The sequence below is a fragment of the Thunnus maccoyii genome, chromosome 7 (assembly GCF_910596095.1).
Source record: "Thunnus maccoyii chromosome 7, fThuMac1.1, whole genome shotgun sequence".
NCBI classification, from domain to species: Eukaryota; Metazoa; Chordata; class Actinopteri; order Scombriformes; family Scombridae; genus Thunnus; species Thunnus maccoyii.
In genome coordinates this window covers 14,387,721-14,407,558 of record NC_056539.1, presented here as the reverse complement: position 1 = coordinate 14,407,558, position 19,838 = coordinate 14,387,721, and the positions used below count along the sequence as shown (strand labels likewise).

Sequence of the window (19,838 nt, the reverse complement as noted above, 5' to 3'; positions counted from 1 at the left end):
AGAAAAGAGGAGGAAACAAAGAGTCTGTTCCAAAAAGGACATGGAAACAAGAGAGAAGAGGAAAAGGAAAGAGAGAAAGGGAACACTGGAAAGCCAGGCAAGGGAAAAAAAGAAGATAGGAGAGGGGCTGTGGCCTCATTGTTCCTCTTTCTAACAAGCTGCTCTCAATCTGTCGGCCAGATCCCCCTCCTAGAGCACAGACACACACACACACACACACTCCTCTTTTTTTTTTCTACATGCACAAACCCACTACTGCACACACTCACCCTCACAAAGATACACATACACATTTTGTCAGTCTTGCTCACACGTACACACTCCCCTTTTCTTACACAAAACCCATGATTAAACACACACACACACACACACACACACACACACACACACACACACACACTCACTCTCCCTCCTCTTTCACACAACACACACACACACACACACACACAGAGCAATTACTCTTCACGGTGGGGAAAAAAAGAGCACCAAGGCCATTTTATGTGAGGATGGAAGGAGGAAGAAAGAGTGGACTATCTTTCTTCTCTCTCCTCACTCTCATTTTTAATCACCCCCCCCCCTCCTCCCCCTTCTTCTTTTGAACAATTTTCTGGGTTTTCTTTTTTTCTTCATAATGTCTCCAGAGCACAGGTGAGAGGAGAGGCAGTGTCTTCCTGAAAAATGGAGGCATGGATGAGGATAGAGAGAGTTCTTGATGTCTAAGAGAAGATGGGGAATATATTTTTTCAGATGGAGGAAACCGCTGTGTCTCTGCTGGCTCAGCCACTCAGGACCTTACGCACAACTCCTGTCTGCTGGTTAGGATTGTTGTCATGATGATTCACACCAGACTAGACTGGACAACCGTGACAGATGCTGTCTCTGAAACACAGGCAAAGCATGGATCCTACCCCAGCATACATAATCTCTTTCCTAACTTCTCTCCCGTCAAGTGCTGCTATTAGTCTGCTCCAAGTCCTGATTAGGAAAACAGCTGAACAGGCTTTAAAAGTGAGAGGTCAGGTCATCAAGTGGACCTGGTGACCTCTGGGAATGGATCTAGGCTGGGAGCCTCACCTGATAATCCCACAGTCAGTTATTCCCTCCCTCTCCACCGTGTCCTGGCTCAAAAGCAAACAAGAGACATGCCGTCTGCCCTTGAACAAAGCTTACATAGACTGAAATCACTGTTACACAATTACAGGCTAGATCTTTCTGTGGCTCGCACAATCGTAAAGTCATGTTCTGTAATACTGAGGAGGGATTGCATGAGGTGGGACGGCATGAAGGAGGAAAGCTTTTTTCTCTGATATGATTAGAGATCATCTGATTACTCAACTGTTTAGATAAATCAGTGGAGAGGTGTTTACAGCCCATGGTGGTTAGCAGCGCCACTGTGATCTGTTCCGTTCCAGAAAGGCAGCTGAGAAAGCTATAGGCTAAATACAAGGGTTTAAGGCCACCTATTGCACAAGCACAAAGAGGAAAACCTTCGATATGACCCCGTCGCATCAGATGTACAGGCACGCACGCACACGCATTCACGCTAATCTTGCTCTTAGCCCAGGAAGGCCTAAGTCAATTGCAATGATTAAATGAGGACCTGATGAGTGGATGAGAGAGCTAGCGCAAGAGAATGAGTCATCTATGGGGATAGAAATGATTTAAAATCAGACCCCACATCCCTTCTGTGGGATTGGATAATGGAAACAATCCAATAAGGCTGTTTTAAACATGCTAACTGGTGAGAAACAGCTGAACACCAACCACAGCACTGTGCTAGCGGGTCCTGCAACAAAACAGATCAGGTTATATGTTCTGCACACACACATCATTTCCAAGGTCACATGCAAGATAATCCATGAATGCAAAGACACGTTCAAACATGCACAGAGACAAACAAAAAGTGAAAAAAAAAAAAAACATGAAAAATAAAACAAAAAAACATCAAATTTCTGACGTGAGGCGACCGTTAACAGTGTGGTATTCTCTGAATGAAACCATCGCTGTTTTCATTTGAGTTACCTCTAATTACACCGCAAGCAATAAACCACTATGATCTCACATCCTTGCTCTAACCCCCACTCTCAAAAAAAAAAAAAAAGAAGCATGTGCACACATATACACACCAACACACACAGACGGGACAACACGCCCACACATGCCCGCTACAAAACGCTAAGCGTATGTGCACACGATGCAGTTCTCCACAAGTATTTACAAGCACACATGCACTTTATTGTATTCACACATGACTGTAGCTCCCACGTCAATATCGATGGGAATCCGCAAGATGTGTGTCTCAATCCTCGCTACCCACACTGACCCACAAGTGATACATAATTTGCTAATGGAGCTGAAATGGGGCCATCGCTGTTATGATGTGGTTGTGTGACCATAGGAATATAAAAGGTTCACTCAAAAGAACAGCGCTTTCTTCAAAAGGCTGCAGGGGATGAGGAGAGAAACTGTTTTCTCTTGGATGACCTCTCACATTCTCCTTGCAATTTTCACATGCGCTTTTCACATCTGGCATCAGAGGGGGAAAAAAAAGAAAAAAAGAGAGACAATTCTTCCAAGATTGTCTATACACACAGCTTTTGCTTCTTTGACATGTGCGGTTGCCACTCTACTGTTTCTGTTCTTCCTTTTTTTGTGTTTCTCATTACAAATCCTGGACGCTGATTGTGTCCAGCTTTGACTGAGGAGTGTAGCTTATACCAAAATTACACTGGTGGCAAAACAGATTTAAATCCAACATAAAATTTTGTCTGCTCACAAAAATAAATAACGACTTTATGCCGAAGCCTTCTCCAAAGCCTCATATGTAGATTTGTTTTTTTTTTTATTTGTTTAATCAGAGCTTGATCTCTGTCTGTCTCCTTCAGCTGGGAAGATCCTGTGCGGCTGCCTCCCTTCATATAGCTCGGCCCATTAGTCAGGCCACTAATTACACTGCTTACCCACAGAGTCGATCAGAGTAAACACCCACCACGCTCTCTCCCTCTCCCTCTGTCATCAGACTACCACCAAGGACGCAGTGACAGTAGGTCTGAACCAGAATAGCTTTTGTGAATGTGTGTTTCTGTGTATCCACCCACCCACCCACACACACACACACACATGCATTTCCAAGAGTCATGAAACATGTCAATACACTGTCCTTTCTCAAATGCGTTTAAAAGTTTAAGCCTCCTTTCAAATTATTCCAACATGACTGTCAACATTCAGCAGTGATTTGCATTGTTAAAGCGGCTTGCAGAAAAGACACAGGTCTATAGCCCCCACCTCCGTCCCCCACCTTACATGTAGCTGCTATCTGCTCGGCTCTGTGCTGGAGAAACGTGCTGGTAATCTCTCAATGATTCCTGCACTTAAAGGAGAGGGGCTGCCAGGCACCTGTTTCATTAGTACCACACATCTTTCTTTCTCAGTTTTCTCCCCCACCCACCTCCAACCCCCTCCACCTCCTCATTCCTCTCTCCTTCCTCCCGCAAGCCTCGTTATTCAAATTTCCCTGCTGTCAGCCCACATTAGCGAAGCGCCACAGTTTGCCTGTCAGCTGGCTTAATTGCTGGAGGTGCCTTCTTTTATTAGGTAACCCCCTCTGCTCGTTTGTTCCTTCCACCGAGACGCACCTCCACAACAGCTTGTGTAAACCAGAGATCCCTTGGCTCAGTGGTTAGTGCTGCTGCCTCACAGCAAGAAGGTCCTGGGTTCCAACTCCGGCCGTCCTAGGTCCTTTCTGTGTGGAGTTTCTCCCCATTTTTTCATGGGTTTTTGGTTTCCTCCCACCATAAAATACATGTATGTTAGGGTTAATACTCTTGTCAGTACCCCTGACCACTGGCAAAAAGAGCTGGAGTTGGTCCCCTGGTGCTGCACTGCAGCTGCCCACTGCTCCTAATGTATAGGATGGGTCAAATGCAGAGGACAAATTTTATTTCAATGTATGCAAGAGCTGAGAAATGACAAAGAAAATTTTCCTCCGCCTTTTCTCTCTCTCTCTCTCTATCTATCTAATTGCTGGCTGAGCAAAGCAGACAAACTGCTGATCGATAGCCACACTCTCACCGCTGGACAACAGTGGTGTTAAAGAGCTAAAAGCATGCTGGGACTAAGGAAGTTAGGCTAGCTTTGTGCTAGTTCTGATGATGGAGAGGAGTCACTCATTCAAAGTACTCTTCCTAGAACAGTTTATCCTAACTAACCTCCTAACAATCAGGTATTACTTTCAAAAGGCCACGTCTGTCAATGGGTGGAAAAGGTACATAAAGATTTGGCCTCCCTTTCACAGAAAAATATGCTTCCTGATTTTGTTACAGAACCTCCAAATCATTAGCAAAGTAGCATTTCTGATGAGAAGATTGGATCGTTAAAAAAAAAAAACATCCAAAATGGATGCATATTGAAGGTATGTGTGATCCTCATGTGACATCTCATAGTGACCTTATCCAGGATTTGTTTTTGGTGCTTTCCATTCTTAATGCAAACAAAAACTGCATAATACCACTTGGTGGAAATGGCAAAAACTGCAAGCACTGCAAGGTCAAGGGAATAAGTGTGCTCGTTATTTTTAGCACTGGCTTTTGGTTTGACGTAATGTCACCAAATACTGCTAGCATCACCATATTTGCAGCAGTTAACAGCATGTACGACATCGCAACATCACGTTAGGAAACACTGGCTGTCATTTGTTGGATAATAAACATTCATTTTGAAATATGCCACTGATGCTATGTTTGGTTTCCAGTTGGCACATGTGACATAGATATTTTAATTACTCAGCTTAGGTGATGCTATCCCTTAATGAAAGTAAGAAAAGGGTTGAAGTAGTGGAGTCTGTGGTGTGGTGTGTTGCGCCAAAGGATTAATTTGAAGACATTATCAAGAAAATGTCTCTGGAATTTTTGGAATTGTTTTAATTTGTAGAGTTTATATGTCCATGGCAACTGTGCTGGACAACATGAGCTTTTTAGGATAGTCCACTAACATTCAGGCAATAGGTCATAAACAAATCCAGTTTGACTTCATCTCCCCTTCCAAATAAGTTGGATTAGATAAAGCAGTTAAACACACCCAAACGGTCTGTTATGAATAGTCTACTATGCTAAGAGTGTGCGCCTACAACTGCACCAAATGCAGTTCCTCATACTAAGTTGAACCAGGAACAATGAATGTTTTACACAGGACAGTTTCGGTAGTGACCAAATCAGCGATTAAGATAATATGACAAACATGAGAACTTGTTAAAAACCTGTCTGATCACTGTTTGCTCCAATTGATAAGAAAATGTTATCATTTGCAACATTTATCATGATGGCCAAAACTACAAACAAATAACCAAGGTCAAAAAAGTTATTTTAAGAGCAGTTTTTGTGAATATTTGTCTGTAGAGGGTGAGTAAGGAGAACACTGAATAACTGATCACTCACAATAAACCCCTCCCCCATCTCAGGGCATTGTTCAGGGGGGAAAAAATGGAGGTAGAGGGCTGTTGGAAATATTATGACCGATCTTATTGTGACCTTTGAATTTGGATGTCTGTGATCACTTATAATAATTCTATTATCTTCTACAGATGAGGCCTATTGTGGCAATGGAAATATATTCCAAACTCCCCTTTATCCCAAAGCAAAGATACATATGGGACATTTAGTGTTCTTCATTGTGGGGTGAAGCTAACCTGCTAATAATGCCACAATTTTCTCTTTATAAATATATTTATTCTCTCAGCTCTGTTGTATTTTGACATGGCTGAATTATATATTAAGTTAACATAGATATTACAAACCTTCTGTTCACTTCTGATTTGAATACAATTTTATATTCTACTTTGATGTTTCCCTTTCTCCGGCGTAGCCACTCCTTTCTGCGTCTACAGTATAGCTTGTATGTTTCTGTCACAGTGGCAGATTTAAAAGAACACTAAGGATCTAAGACAGCCAGCCATGGCTGCCATGTCCTATACTCCTCTCAGCTCGTCTACTGTATTTGGTGTCAGGCTGAATCCCTAAATTATCTGAACGCATGCAAGGGCCTGAAGCCTTTTCCAGAATCTCTCTATGTCATGTTTATGTAATTTGGACACCACAGTGTCATTACATCTGTGCATATGATTAGATTTTTTTTTTTATCTCTGGTGAGGAGAAGTTAGGTGTTCAACTGTATTTAGTCAGTACATTTATAAGGTGTGCAAGATGTGTAATTGAAGTTACCTTTATGTACACAATATGTGTTGAAGGTCATTTCTTGTATGTGTGGACTCTTCAAGGTTAAAACAGTCCAGCAGCAGGTGAATACCGAGTTAAAACTTTACATGAAAAATCATGAAAGATCTGCTATAAGAAGCTATAAACACGCAGGTTATATTATATGTCACCTGGCAGTTACCAGCTACTAAGTCTCTTATTCAGAATGCACCTGAATGTGAATTGAATGTATCAATCATCATTGGATAAAAATATGAATTTCACATACATATATATTTATATATATGGGTCACATCCTTCACAGCAGACCAGTATCCAGTGGTGACAGGTTACTGCCAGCCCAGCGCTTTGGAGATTAAGCCGTTTGCTGGGTTGAGTGGCCCTTCACTCTGAGGTGCAAACAAGAGTTACTGATGACCAGAGACTTTCTGAGGACGGGTGCCTCACGTGGTGCTGTTGAGATGTGCGGAGGGTTGAAAAGAAACAGGGCCGCTGGTCTAAACATTCCACCCAGCCCCGCCGCAGTCTGCTCCTCTCACCCTGGGATGCCTGCCCATACATTAAGATGTGGTTTGGAGCTCTCACAAGAACACAGTGAGGAGAGGCTGGATGAGAGGGATTGGGTTTACAGTGCAAACCACAGACCCACAGTCTGCCTCCTGCCCTGCCTTCCTGCAGTCAGCTATACTACATACACAGCTGCTGGTGTGTGTATGTGTGATGTTTGTGTATGAGCTGTATGTTTAGGCATGGGAGACTCACGGGATCACTCAAAAAGACAGCACGGGCTGAAATACGGGTCACAATGCATCATGGTAATGTAAATGAAGCATTACCGCCAACACACAAAAGCTACAAAAAAAATAAACCAATGTCTCTCTCTGGGTCTTCAACTGCATGAATGAATTTGTTGGAAGAATTAATTCAAGTGGCATACACACACATTCACATGAAGTTATACTTCACAGTGTGCTTAATCTGGTTTCAATGCATGGGACATGAATGTCAAAACACTGTCAGGGGTGGGTTGCAGGGTGGCATGGCTGAGGGATGTAGATGAGGGTTAGGCAAATGAGCAGGTCTTAATTGATACTTCACACAGCTGGAGGACCAGTGTTTATGTATTTCAGTCTGCTCAAAAGCTCTCCACCTAACTCGACTAAAACAAATTAAAGCCATGCAGCATGAATTTCGCTCCTAACCCTCACAGAGATCCATCTCAACACACAGACAGCGTGCCAATTTCTCTTTCCATTTTTTACAACCACGAAAGTAGCCGTTATAGAGGACTTCTGGTAATAGTGGTTAGCTCCCTGAACAAGGGGTTTAAATCTACCAAATCAGTAAAGCAGAAGCATGAATCACCCTTGATATGATTGAAAAGAAATTTTTTTAAAAAAGCAAGGGCAGATTTTTTTTTTAAACAATGAGTGGCACTTGAGAAGGGCAGACCATTGAGAGAAGGTGTCAACAAGCCAAGCTGACTCACTTCCCCCCCCCCCTCCTCCTCTTCCTCCTCCTCCTCCTCCTCCTCCTCCCAGCCCGTGAGGAAGGGACAAACAAACACACACTTCATCATCTGGGTCAACTCCACAATAGTATGGAGATAGAAGGAGGCTCCATGTTTCTGAGCTGATGGTTGTGGCCACCAAGGACATGGGATTCACACACAAAGACACTCAGTAAAGTTGGACATTGTTTGAGAGGAGAGGGGGGGAGGGGGGGCAGAGAGGAGGAGGAGGACGAGGAGGAGGGGGGGGGGGCTTTGCCTCACTAAACCCCAACTCACTGCTGTGGACGACTATCTGCCAGCCTGACCTTCATGAGACAAATATCACACCAGGCGTTAATATAAAGACAAACAAGATGTGATGCGATATATTTAACAGCCTGAAGAGTATCATATTCCCCCCTACAGAGGAATCCCAGGAAATACACAATAAGGACAAAGACAAACAATTCCGGCTTGCACTTTCCTACAGAGGCTCATTAAAGGTTTAAAAACAGTCTGGCGGTTATTACATTCATTGTATTTCATGGAGGTTCCGGTTTTAAGACATTAACCTCATTAATCGCGTGTGGACTATTACATTGTCGCGTAGCCTACTTACCGGTGGTCGGTTTTGAGGAAACATTGTAGCCTCCGACTTGTGTCTCTGTGTGCGTTTTTTGTCCTTCTTCTTTCTCCCTTTTGGGGCGGAAAGCTTCGTCGAGAAATACGAGCAGCCGATGTACTATTGTTGGTCTCAGAGAGGCATTTGGCCTGGTTTCAGAGGTAATGGCAAAGCTAGTCTCGGCTCGCTCATTCCTTGCTTCAAGACTCCTTTGTTCTGGGTTATATCTCCAACCCCGCACCGCACCGCACTCGACGTGTAGTAAGGACGGGGAGAGGAGAGGAGAAACACCCGGCGGTCCAAGACAGCTCTTCGTCCAAGTCCTCAACTTGGCGCTTCCAGCAATTACGATATCGCAATTGGTTTCCCTCTCCGGTATATTTTCACCGTCCGTAGCATAAAGACCAGAGAGGTGGAGGGGTTGAGGGGAGAGGGGTGGGGGGGGGATGTGGTTTGCTTGTGGCTTCGGAGACGGACACACCACCAGCACATTCAATGCAGCCGCAGCCTCTTTTGTCTCGCTCGTTGGCCTGCACTCTTTTCACACAACACTCCCAGTCCCTCACTTCTCTCACTCCCCCCTTCTCTGATCCTCAATGGGACATAACATATGAGTAGCTTTCTTAAAGGCGGGGGTGGAGGGGAGAGGAGGGTTGGGGTGGGGGGGACCTAAAGACATGGTTTGCTGCTTTCCCCCCACAGTTTGTTTTATCAGAATGAATAACCTTATGAGGGGTTTGTGATGTTAACCATAATTTTATCCAATCTACCCCTCAAAGATTGGATAAAGTTATAAATGCTGGTTAAATGCGAGCATCAAGCATTCACACAATGCTACTCTTCAAATAGCCTGATGATATTTGCAAAGAAACCATTGCTGGGTTCTCTTGTTAGTGTTGCATTGCAATTAGGTTCATTCGCATATAGCCACGTAATTGAAAATCTATCCACACAATTAAAATAATAATAATTTTATTATTTTGTTTTTTTATAAAAAGTGCATATTTTTCTTCAGAAAGAAGAGGTTCAGAGGAATTGTTCACTGATTGAATGAAATCTCCACGTGGGGCTCGGCCTCGGCACAGTAAACACTGGTAAAATGAGCCAATGGGTGTTGAGAACACCCACGTGGGGCGTGCTGACCGTTTACTGATTGGAGGGTATAGGTAGCATAATGCTCCGCACGTCAATCAAACGGGCTACAACTGCTCAGTGAGGTTAACCCTTTCCTGGGTACACGGAGTGATTAATGAGAATGCAAGGAGTTGTGTGGTGGCTGTATCAAGATTCAGCGGTTTCCCCTTTTCTCCCCACAAGCCGTCAGTGCATTCAAAAATCTTACAATTCTCTCATTTCATTCTTGTTGATGTGGAAATAAATAGTTTGCTCTGACGTCTGCATCATCCTGTTCATTGCGAGATGTCAAAAATTAATCACAACCAAAGGGAACTGACCAAACATGAGAGGACCAAACAAATCTAAATCCCGAGAAGGCATCACAACCCCACAGAAACACAATAGTGATAATGCTGCAACGCTTGCACGGCTATATATTGAACATGAGCATTGTTGTTACATGGAAAAGGAGAATTATTCTGGAGAAGAGGGAAAAAATGGTGGAAAAAATTGGTATTCTGGTGGCACGACCCCTTTAGCGGGGCTCATAATTAGAGAGAGAGATATTGAAAAAGCAATTTCTGACAGTGGAAATCACAACCTGCCAGAGGTGGAGTTGGAAAATATAGATGGGTGTGTGTGTTTGTGTGAGAGTATATATGTGTGTGTGTGTGTGTGTGTGTGTGTGTGTGTGTGTGTGTGTGTGTGTGTGAAACAGACAGAGAGAGGAAAGGCAGAGGGGGAGGGAGGGAGGAGGAAGAGAATAAAGGATGAAGGACAGCAGGGGGGATGCTGAGAAAGACGAGCCAGTAGGAGGGTTAGTGCACACCGGTGATGAAAAAAATGTGTGTGTGTGTGTGTGTGTGGCTTGTGTGTGTGTGTGTGTGTGTGGCTTGTGCATGTGCCTGCGTAGGTGTGCAGATTGTGCGCTCCTGTGTGTGTGTTGAACAGACAAGTGAGGGAATGAAAAAGAGAGAAGGGTGAGGGGAGCAAGTGGGGAGAGTGGAGAGGGAAGGAGAGAAAGAGAGGAAGAGAGAGAGAGAGAGAGAAAGAAAGATTTTATTGCCATTTTTTCCATGAATTTTAATGCACAGCACTGGTCTCCCTCCCGGATTCTGGGATCACATTTATTAGAAAAAAAAAAAAAAAAGTCATGAGGAATGCAGTGCTTTGCAGTCTGCTGCTGCACGGGGAGATGTTTCATGTTTGTGTGTGTGTGTGTGTGTGTGTTGGGAGGGAAGTGTTTCCTGGGCTGGGTGGTGGGGCGGGGCGGGGCGGGGCAGGGGAAGGTGGCGGGGGGGTGCACAGGATGTATGAGTCTGTGTTAGCGTTGTGCTGGGGGGGAGGCATAATAATATAGATGATAGAAAATGATAAGTGAAGGACACATATTATTGCTATTGGCAGGTCAGATGAAGGAGTGGGCTAGGTGTGTGTTTGTGTATATGTGTGTGTGTGTGTTGGCTCAGCTCCAGTGATTAAATACACCACAAGTCCACATTGCCCTTCTCTCCTCCACACAGGCTCAGAGCAACGGGACATCAAAGTGGCCCCACAATGGAAAAGGACACAATGGTGGTAATACTATGGGAGCTTTTGGTTTTAGCTCAGTCGCGTGAGGTTGTAAAGAGACAGTTTTGTCAAAGCACATGTATACTGAGTGTAAGTGAACGCAGGCTCACCTACACACACCTGTATCAAAGGGCAAAACAGTGGAAAGTGCCTGGAGCAGCAGCAGCAGCAGCAGCAGCAGCATCCCATTATAATCACAACCTAAAGCAAAGCACCAAGACATGCTAAACCATTGGTTTTCCATACAGTGGGCAAATTATCACCAAGCAGCAAAACATCAGGAGGGAGTGGCTTTGAATGAGGTGATGAAAACAAGTTCACTTCCCACGAAACTTCAGAAACGACTTCATTCCTTCGTGGTTGCCAGGAGCAATATCGGTGTCAAACTGTGACTATGATATTAGCAGTAAATGATACCCCCGAAACTCTGGACAAGGTCTACTGGGCACACATCCTGTCAAGAAGATGAGCCATCTTTTTCTTTTTCTTTTTCTTTTTTTTTTTTTTTTACACTTTTTTCATTGGAAGGCAGCTTGATGACAGCTGTTATTACAATGCTTTGCTTGGATCAATACGTTTCACTTGTGATTTCTCCATAGACAGGGGCAATTGTGGGACTGTATACTACAATCTCATCTAAAAACATAACTGTGAGATTCTAGATTATCTTAGAAACTCTCTAAAATTCAAGATAAAAAGAGGAATACACATAAACAGAATGGACAGTATTGCTAGAGTACAAGACATTTCTGGGTCTCTTGAGTGCTTGTTTTTTTAAATTCTAGAGATAAAAGTTTAATCTAAATGACCTCAAATCACTCAGGTGTATTTCCACTAGAGCTCCTTGAACAATAGAGTTTGATTGCTGAAATGTTGAGCTATGTAAAACATCAATGGTAAACATCCATGTTTTGGAGACAGTCCTTCACAATTGAAGAGCATGGCCTTCTTCCCAGACTCACAATTTTGCAACATTCATAACAGTGGGAATACATCATAGACGCAGCAGGGAAACCAATTTCTCCAATAGCAGTATAGCCTCTACGGAGCAGGATGCAATGGATTCACAAGTGCCAACATGAAAAAGCTCACGCACCACTGTTTCTGTTTTGATCTTTATCATTCTCATCATGTACAATAAGTCCTACATGCATCTGAATGCAACAGGTTCACTCCCTTTTTCTTGAAACCATTGAAAGTTCTGGGAAATGAAATCTCTAACTGGTCCTGACATAGTCAAATAACTTAAATAATCACAGCAGATTTTTAGGCTTGGGATACAAATCAGTTACCACTAAGTGAAAGATTGGATTTTTCCTTTAGTTCAACTCTATTCAACTCAAATGTTCGCTTTACAAAACGGCATCACAAGGGAAAAAGGAAAATATTGGAGGAAGGTGCTTTGGTTTGGGTCATAAACTTTTGGTTTTGTGGTATCCCTAATTTACTCTGCACCCTTCTCGGCTCCACCAGCTCTCCCCCTATTTCCCCTGTGTCTTTAGGATGGGGTTCGAGAATGACAGAAAGACAAGGCCACAGTGTTGTCATGGTGGTGCCCCCCCCCCCCCCACTCCCCCTCACTCCCCCCCCCTTCACCACTCACCGCCGCCTCACTTTGCCCCCACCCCTCCCTGTCCCTCATCAGACAAGCTGGGTGTCAGCGCAGAGACGGCACAGTGATTTATTGGTCTCTGCTCCTCTGGGACTACCCCCCCCCCCCCTCCCACCCCCCACCACATCACACACGCACACACACACACACACACACACACACACACACACACACACACACACACACACACAATCTCAACCCCTCCCTCTTCACACTCCCTTTACCACCCTCCATTTTTCCCATCCCCCCCTCTGCCCCCAACCACCCCCCTCACCCCCCCCCCCCCCCCCCCCCCCCTTCTGTCCTCTCCTGCTGCATGGCCCCTGGGGGAAAGAAGGGGTAATGACCCACATCAGCAGCAGCTATGCTCACATGCACACGCACACACGTAGTCACACACATACACAGACGGATGCACGCACACACACACACACCTCGTCTCCTCCTTGCAGGCAGATACAAATAAACACCCTCTGTGACACACATACGCACACGTATGCACACATAAAACAGACGCTGACACATTTACGCCCACAGGCATGTGTATCTGGGAACTCAGGAATTCCAGCGCTGTGCTGTAACGTTGTTTCTCTGCTAAAAAGTCTCCTCAAGTCTTTGGACCACATAACACAACACTGAAGAGATCAATACTGATCCATATTTTTCTATGGTCTTGTCTAAATACTTTTTGTTCTTTTTGTAAATAGGACCGCTGTTTTCACCATAACCTGTTGTAACCTTGGGGAAATGGGAAATGCACTGTATACCTCTCCCTTTCACTGGCATTTTTTTTTCCTTATGAAACAGAACAATGGAGTGATTTGTGTCTCTCCGCAGTGAAGTGCAATAAGATCTCCTTTCGACTTTCCAAGTATCTGTGAATGTACCAGCTTGCACAATTTCCCTGCATGCTCACAGAGGTAACGATGAGGCAAGGAGACTTTTAGAAAATAGAGTTTCCTCGTGATGCCTTGTTGCAGAAAAGATAACTTCATGTGTGCCAGTGGAATTCCTACACAAGGCCAATGCGATGGTTTATACTTTCACATTCTGCTGCTTTTTTTTTTTTTTTTTTAAAGGGCCAAGTGAGAAAAGAGCATCTTTTCAAAGGTTGATTTTGAATTCAGGCAGTCGATCTGCACTGAGGGGAGAGTGAAGAGGTTAAATCTGAGCATTGACTTGCAAATGCTACCGACAGCACTCTGCATGCGCTGTCACTCATCTCACACAGCGGAGGGATGCGCTCTTGAAAAAAAAGTGAGCAGTTACTTCCACAGGTTCCCACTTTACATGTGTTGGGCAAGCTGAAGAGTGCAGGTCAGGTCTTAATATGTATGTTTATGGACTTAGATAAGTGCGAGAATATATATATATATATCATTTTTATGCAAAAGGAGGTTGAGAGACGTAGATGTAAAATTATCTCTTGGATATTTTCAGAGTTTGGCTCCAAAATTAGACCAGCCAAAAGTAAAAACATGGACTCTCTTATTAAATAAAAAGCAAGCAGCAATTAAGAAAAGATAGCAGATTACTCACAGTTAATGTTGACAAAATTACACAAGAGATACTTAACTCTCCCTAAAATTAATATGTAGCACTTTGAGATAGACCTAATTACAAATTGTAAAGAGAAAGCATTGAATTGTTAAATTAATGGAACAACAGTATCATTGTTATATTGGATACAGGCAGTAAACCATGTGATAAACAGGGCCATTATAGTATAATATAATATTTTGCCTTGCACTATCTCATATCTAAACCTAAAATCAGCTTGCTGTGGGCTAACCTGCAGCCACAGAGGCCACCTGCTGTTCAGTAGAAGCATTGCAGGCCCATCAGTTGAATAAGGTTGATTTGATTCGTGTTGAGTTAGCAATTGCAGGGCACAGTCCTGCAGTTTAATTAATAAATCATAGTTAACATTGATTTAGTTTTATGGGTTTATTGGGGGGGGGGGGGGGGGGGGGGGGGGGGGGAATAGCTTGCACTGTAAGCAGCAATCTTGCATATCATATCTGGGTGCGACCTGCTTTTCAAGATAACGTTTTAAATCACCTGCTGTTCCGCATTTACAGAAAACTCCAGGAAATCATCAGGTGGGCAAACATCCGGCTAATTCTGACAGAGAGGAGGCCATCATTTGAACGTATTATCCATTTGTCACAAGCAACAGTTTATTTTTAGTGACTTACCATCAGCTTCTTTGTAAGATGGGGAAAAGTTTAAGGGGAAAGCATTGATGCAAGGGGTTAAAGCCTTTACTGTACTGTTAAAAGACGCCATTTCCCGGCAGCAGTCTGTAATTATACATTAGTACCACACGGTGTCGCAAATACTCTGTAAATGTCGAGATGTCAGTGGGTCAATGTAGAGGCGACTATTAAAGCGCCAGGAATCCTCCTTCAAAAAGCTGCACATTCTTAAAAAGCGTGTCTCCGTGTGTGTGTATACATGCATTGCATATACAGTATTTACTTATTCTCACATGCAAACAAATATATTTGAGAATATGATTTCACCAAAAATATGGAGCCTTGGCCACAAGGGGGATTTACTCCAAAGGGTTTACTAAAGGAATTGTACTCCAACAATTATGGCAGTAAACAGAAGTAAATCTTGGGTTACTGATTCCCTTCATCCATATGGTGTCTTTGGAAGAGCTACAGTATAGAGCCTAAATTTAAAATGGATGGCTGATTTCAAAAAGTGATTTATACAGCTTGTACCACCCAGTCAGAGCCCAGTATTTTCCTTAGGATTTGACACATTCACACAAATATTTATTATGACATAAAGGGTTAGACTACATTTTCTTTTACCCTTTCTTAATTTTTGACATTCAAAAACAGCTCATTGTCAACAAGCTGTGTAGTCAGTTTGCGTGATTATCTCATTTATCATCAGTGAGTTGTATACATTTCGGCTATCTATCTTAATGAATGTAGCTGGGTAAATATGTGATAAACTCAAATTCTATTCATTCAGACACCAAGAAGTTATAAATCATACACAGATTTAGACAGCATGATAACAAAAGCATGCATGAAAATAATCAGTGGAAACAACAGCTGGATTGATAAGTAAGAAAGAAAAATAGGCGATTTGAGTTGATGGAAGTGAGATGCAAGGAATAGAGTAGTGAGAGTTTCTGTTTAAAGCCATAATGAAAAAGAGAACAAAGGAGTTATCAGTGATAGAGGAAGTTTTAAGATCCTTTACTTAAGTAAAGCATAATACCACATATACCATGATGTAAGAATAAAAGGTAAAAACTATCATACACAAAATACTTGTGTGGTTTTCTTCTCTCCTGTGTTCACCAGCGTTAATGAAGTGAGCCAGCAGAGTGGTGGGTGTTTGCACAATGAGGTTCACCCAGGTTTCTGGATTGGAAACTTTTAAAAAGCTTGTCTACTCTGTCTCTCTCTGCTCCACCACTGACTCCTGTTTGGTTTGATTTTTCAGCATAAAACGTTGCATTATTTTTTTCCCCATTTTTTCCCTTTTCACTCACATTTTTTCATTTTACATTAATGATGGTACTTATTTTGACACTCCTTTGCTTTTTTCAGTAAATGGTTTAGTTTAATATATTATTTGTATTATGGACCTCAAACACATGAATCAGTTCATGAAATATTTGATTTGTTTAATTCATTCTCAATTTGTGCTATATATGTATTCTTTATATCATATTATATTAAAAGTTCCTAAGCCTCAATCAAGAATTTTTGACCACATACTGTCCATAAATATAATTTAGCTTTATATTATATATTTCTTGCAGTAAGTTATTTTTTGCTGATGTTGTCTGTTTATGGTTCATTCAGTCTCTTGTTCATGGCCTCGCTGTATCACCGATGTAGTGCTCCTCACAACTGTTGCACATGATGTTATACAGCGGCAGAAACTTAAGATCGAATGTTATCTTAGCTCTACCATGTAATGGAGTAAGTAAACTTAGGACAAACCATTCAACATCTCTGCTAGTATGTAGGACCCATCAAGAAAGGAAAACTGGAAAACTGTCAGACGAAAACTGGTCACATTGACAAGGAACAGGTTAAAGTCTTCAATCAGTCAGTGGACAACTGGAGAAATATCCAGGAGGCCATTTTCATCCAGCGCTAAAGATCTTATATAAGACCACCTGTTAGCACATGAATAAAGCCCCATAATTAGGTCACATGAAGCAAATTCCATCTGGTGATGATGTTGAGATGTTGTTGAAAAGTCTGAAAAAAACTCGAAAAAATAATTCCATTGTTTCTCTGAGATAAAAAATGCAAATGTAATCAATAGTGGACCTATCATTTTAATAATAATAGAAGTAAAGTAGCTCATAAGGTGCGTTGTTTTTTCATTCATATTCATATTCACATCCATATCCCAGTGAGCATTTATTTAGAGATTTGCAGATAAAAGGTTGTCTAGACATCTTGGTTACTAATTGGAGTAATGTAGTTGAAATGGTAAATGGACTGTAGCGCTTTTCTAGTCTACCAACCACTCAAAGTGCTCTACAACACATGCCAACGTTCACCCATTCACACACACAATTATACACTGATGGCTGGTGCCAACCTTGCATGGCAACCTCAACCGATATAGCGCTTTACAATGTTTCTAATGCTCACACACACTCACACACTGATGGCGTAACCATCAGGAGCAATTTGGACTTCAGTGCCCAAGGACAGTTCCACATGTGGACTTTGAAACACCAACCTTCTGATTGGTGGACGACCTGCTCTACCTCCTAAGCCACAACTGTCCCTTAAAAGTGATTTTTAAATGTCTAGATTACATAAAACTGTTGTTTCAACAAGTATTTACTACCTCCTTAATATTGATATATAGTTATTGAAGTGTTGTTGAAACAACAATTATATGAAACTTTTGTGTCTAAAAATCTTTCACTTTCAAACAAAATTTAACATAGATGTCTAGACATCATTTTAGCTGCCAATCACCAAATCAATGCCTCCTGGAATCCCTCCTCTAGACCATGGGGGTTTATGATCAATATACTGTATACAAACACGTTGTGATCAATATACAAACACAAGAATGCACCTCACACAACGTCTGCTAAAGAGTCAAGATGGCGTCCTTTACCTGTTGATATAATCAAGATAAGAACATAATCACATTGTTTTTCTATTCAAATGTAATAAAACTATTATTGATCAAATTACATCATATGCATTTTATAACTTTAAGAACCAGTGTGATTACATGAACAAAAAAACTTAACTCAAGACCTTCCCTGTCAATATTGTGTGGTTTAGGTCATTTTACTGATGTGTTCCCCACAGCTGCTGCACATGATGACAGCACTCCAGCTGTCCTCTTCTTGGTCCCCTGGGTTTAGGGTGTACCAGCAGAGATCTTAATGTGTTGAGTGGTTTGTGGTAAGCTCTGACTGGTTGTGTCTTGAAGACTCTGGCTAGATGCTCTGACAGCCCAGCCACATAAAGGAGTCTCACTTTGATGCTTCTGGTGGTCCCAGCTGATACAGCAGTGTCTGATCTGGTTTGAAGTCGGGGTGGAATTTTCATCATTCATTCTGCTTTGTCCAGGAGTGTTTACAGGCCGCTGAGAAAATGTCAATAAAGTTAACACACAAGTGCACAGAACACCTCCTCTGGCCTCCATTCCTCCCCTATCCAACAGTGTTAGTGTTAGTATAAACACACCACATGGTGTCAGAAGTTAAGCCGGAACAGTACATTTATTCAGACAAGAGTTTGTTGGGAAATAGCCCCAAAAGTGAACTTTTCCGCACTGCAGCAGTTCAACTTGGCAAACTAGAGGACTGGCTGGGTTGGCAACAACGTTTTTCAAGGAACTGGGTCATTACGAAGGCCAACAAGGAACTGATGTACTCTGAAACCACAGGTTGAACAACAATTTGTTTGCCGAAGAGGAAGTTAACAACTATGACCATGTGTTGGGACTGTTTGATAGCCACATGTTACCAAAACAGAATGTGATTTTCGTGCAAGTGTGGTTTCACTCATCACATATACAAATGTATTGAATGAACATACACGTGATGAGTAAGGATGGTCTGAAACCAGATCCTGAAAAAGTTAAAGTGCTGCCAGCTCCTCAGGACAAAGCAGCACTTGTTGAAGGCTTCAATAGCTCTCCAAGTTTGTTCTTAATCTGGCAGAGGTTAGTTCTCCACTGAGAAAACTATTGGGAGTTGATGTAAGTTGGCAATGGGAATGGCAATTGAAATTTCTTGTTACCAAAGCACTGTTACTAAGGTACTAACCAAACTGGTCCTACTGTCCGTTTATGTGAGTTCAGAAGGCCTGAGGACTGTAATACTTCTAGAGGGGCAGCCAGTAGCCTATGGCTCCAGATCACTCACAGAGTATTAAAAGCGGTATGCTCAGATAGAAAAAGAGCTGCTTGCAATTGTATATGGTTATGAAAAGTTTCACCAGTACCTAAATGGAAGACACATGTTTGATGTCGAGAGTTATCACAAGTCCTTAGAGGTAATATTTAAGACGCCACTTCTTATTGAACCTGCTAGGTTGCAAAGAAAAACCAAGAGTATACAAAAGTATAGCCTTGAAGTAAAATATGAATCAGTATAAAATATAAAAAGCGATCCACATAGATGTATAGATGCACCGAGTCAAGCACACTTAAAAGAAAGCAAAAAGGAACTCCGCCAGGATGAACTTGAGGTTTATTATATCACTCACTAACTGTCAGTATCACAGAAAAAACTGCCGCAATTCAAAGCAGCAACCAGGGAAGGAAGGAGTTGCAGGTGGTCACTGACACAGTCCAGCAAGGGCGGCCTGATACACAGAGTCAGCTACCAAACAACATCAAACAATATACCAGACATTCAGAGAGGAACTGTGAAATATGGATGGACTAATATTCAATGGCTCTAAGTTACCTGTTCCTCATAGTCTAAGAAGAAAAATCCATGAATAACATTTTGGCGTTGTGAAGTGCAAAGAAAAGACCAGATGTGTCCTTTACAGGCCAGGATTGGCTAGGCAGACAAAAGAAAAAGAAGAAAAGTGTGCAACCTGTACCACCTTCAGTAATAACAACCCCAGAGAGCCACTTATCCCACACCCAGTTCCAGAAAGAGCCAAAGTGGGCATAGATTTATTTCAGTTCAATTATGCTGACTACCTGATGTGTGTGGATTACTACTTTGAATACCCAGAA

At 42.4% G+C, this 19,838-nt stretch overlaps 1 protein-coding gene across 4 annotated transcripts in view; it reads right to left on the bottom strand.

The window, feature by feature from the left end:
- tle2a (TLE family member 2, transcriptional corepressor a) overlaps nt 1-14,924 on the bottom strand; it is a 46,533-nt gene extending 31,609 nt beyond the window's left edge. For 3 of the 4 annotated variants that reach the window (XM_042416992.1, XM_042416994.1, XM_042416995.1), the window contains exon 1: nt 8,321-8,910. In XM_042416992.1, the coding sequence (XP_042272926.1) occupies nt 8,321-8,344 (24 nt within the window). In that variant the 5' untranslated portion in view covers nt 8,345-8,910. Of the gene's footprint in view, nt 1-8,320; nt 8,911-14,821 lie in introns of those variants that run through there. The other variant, XM_042416993.1, reaches the window with a different exon arrangement.
- Nucleotides 14,925-19,838: the final 4,914 nt, after the last annotated feature.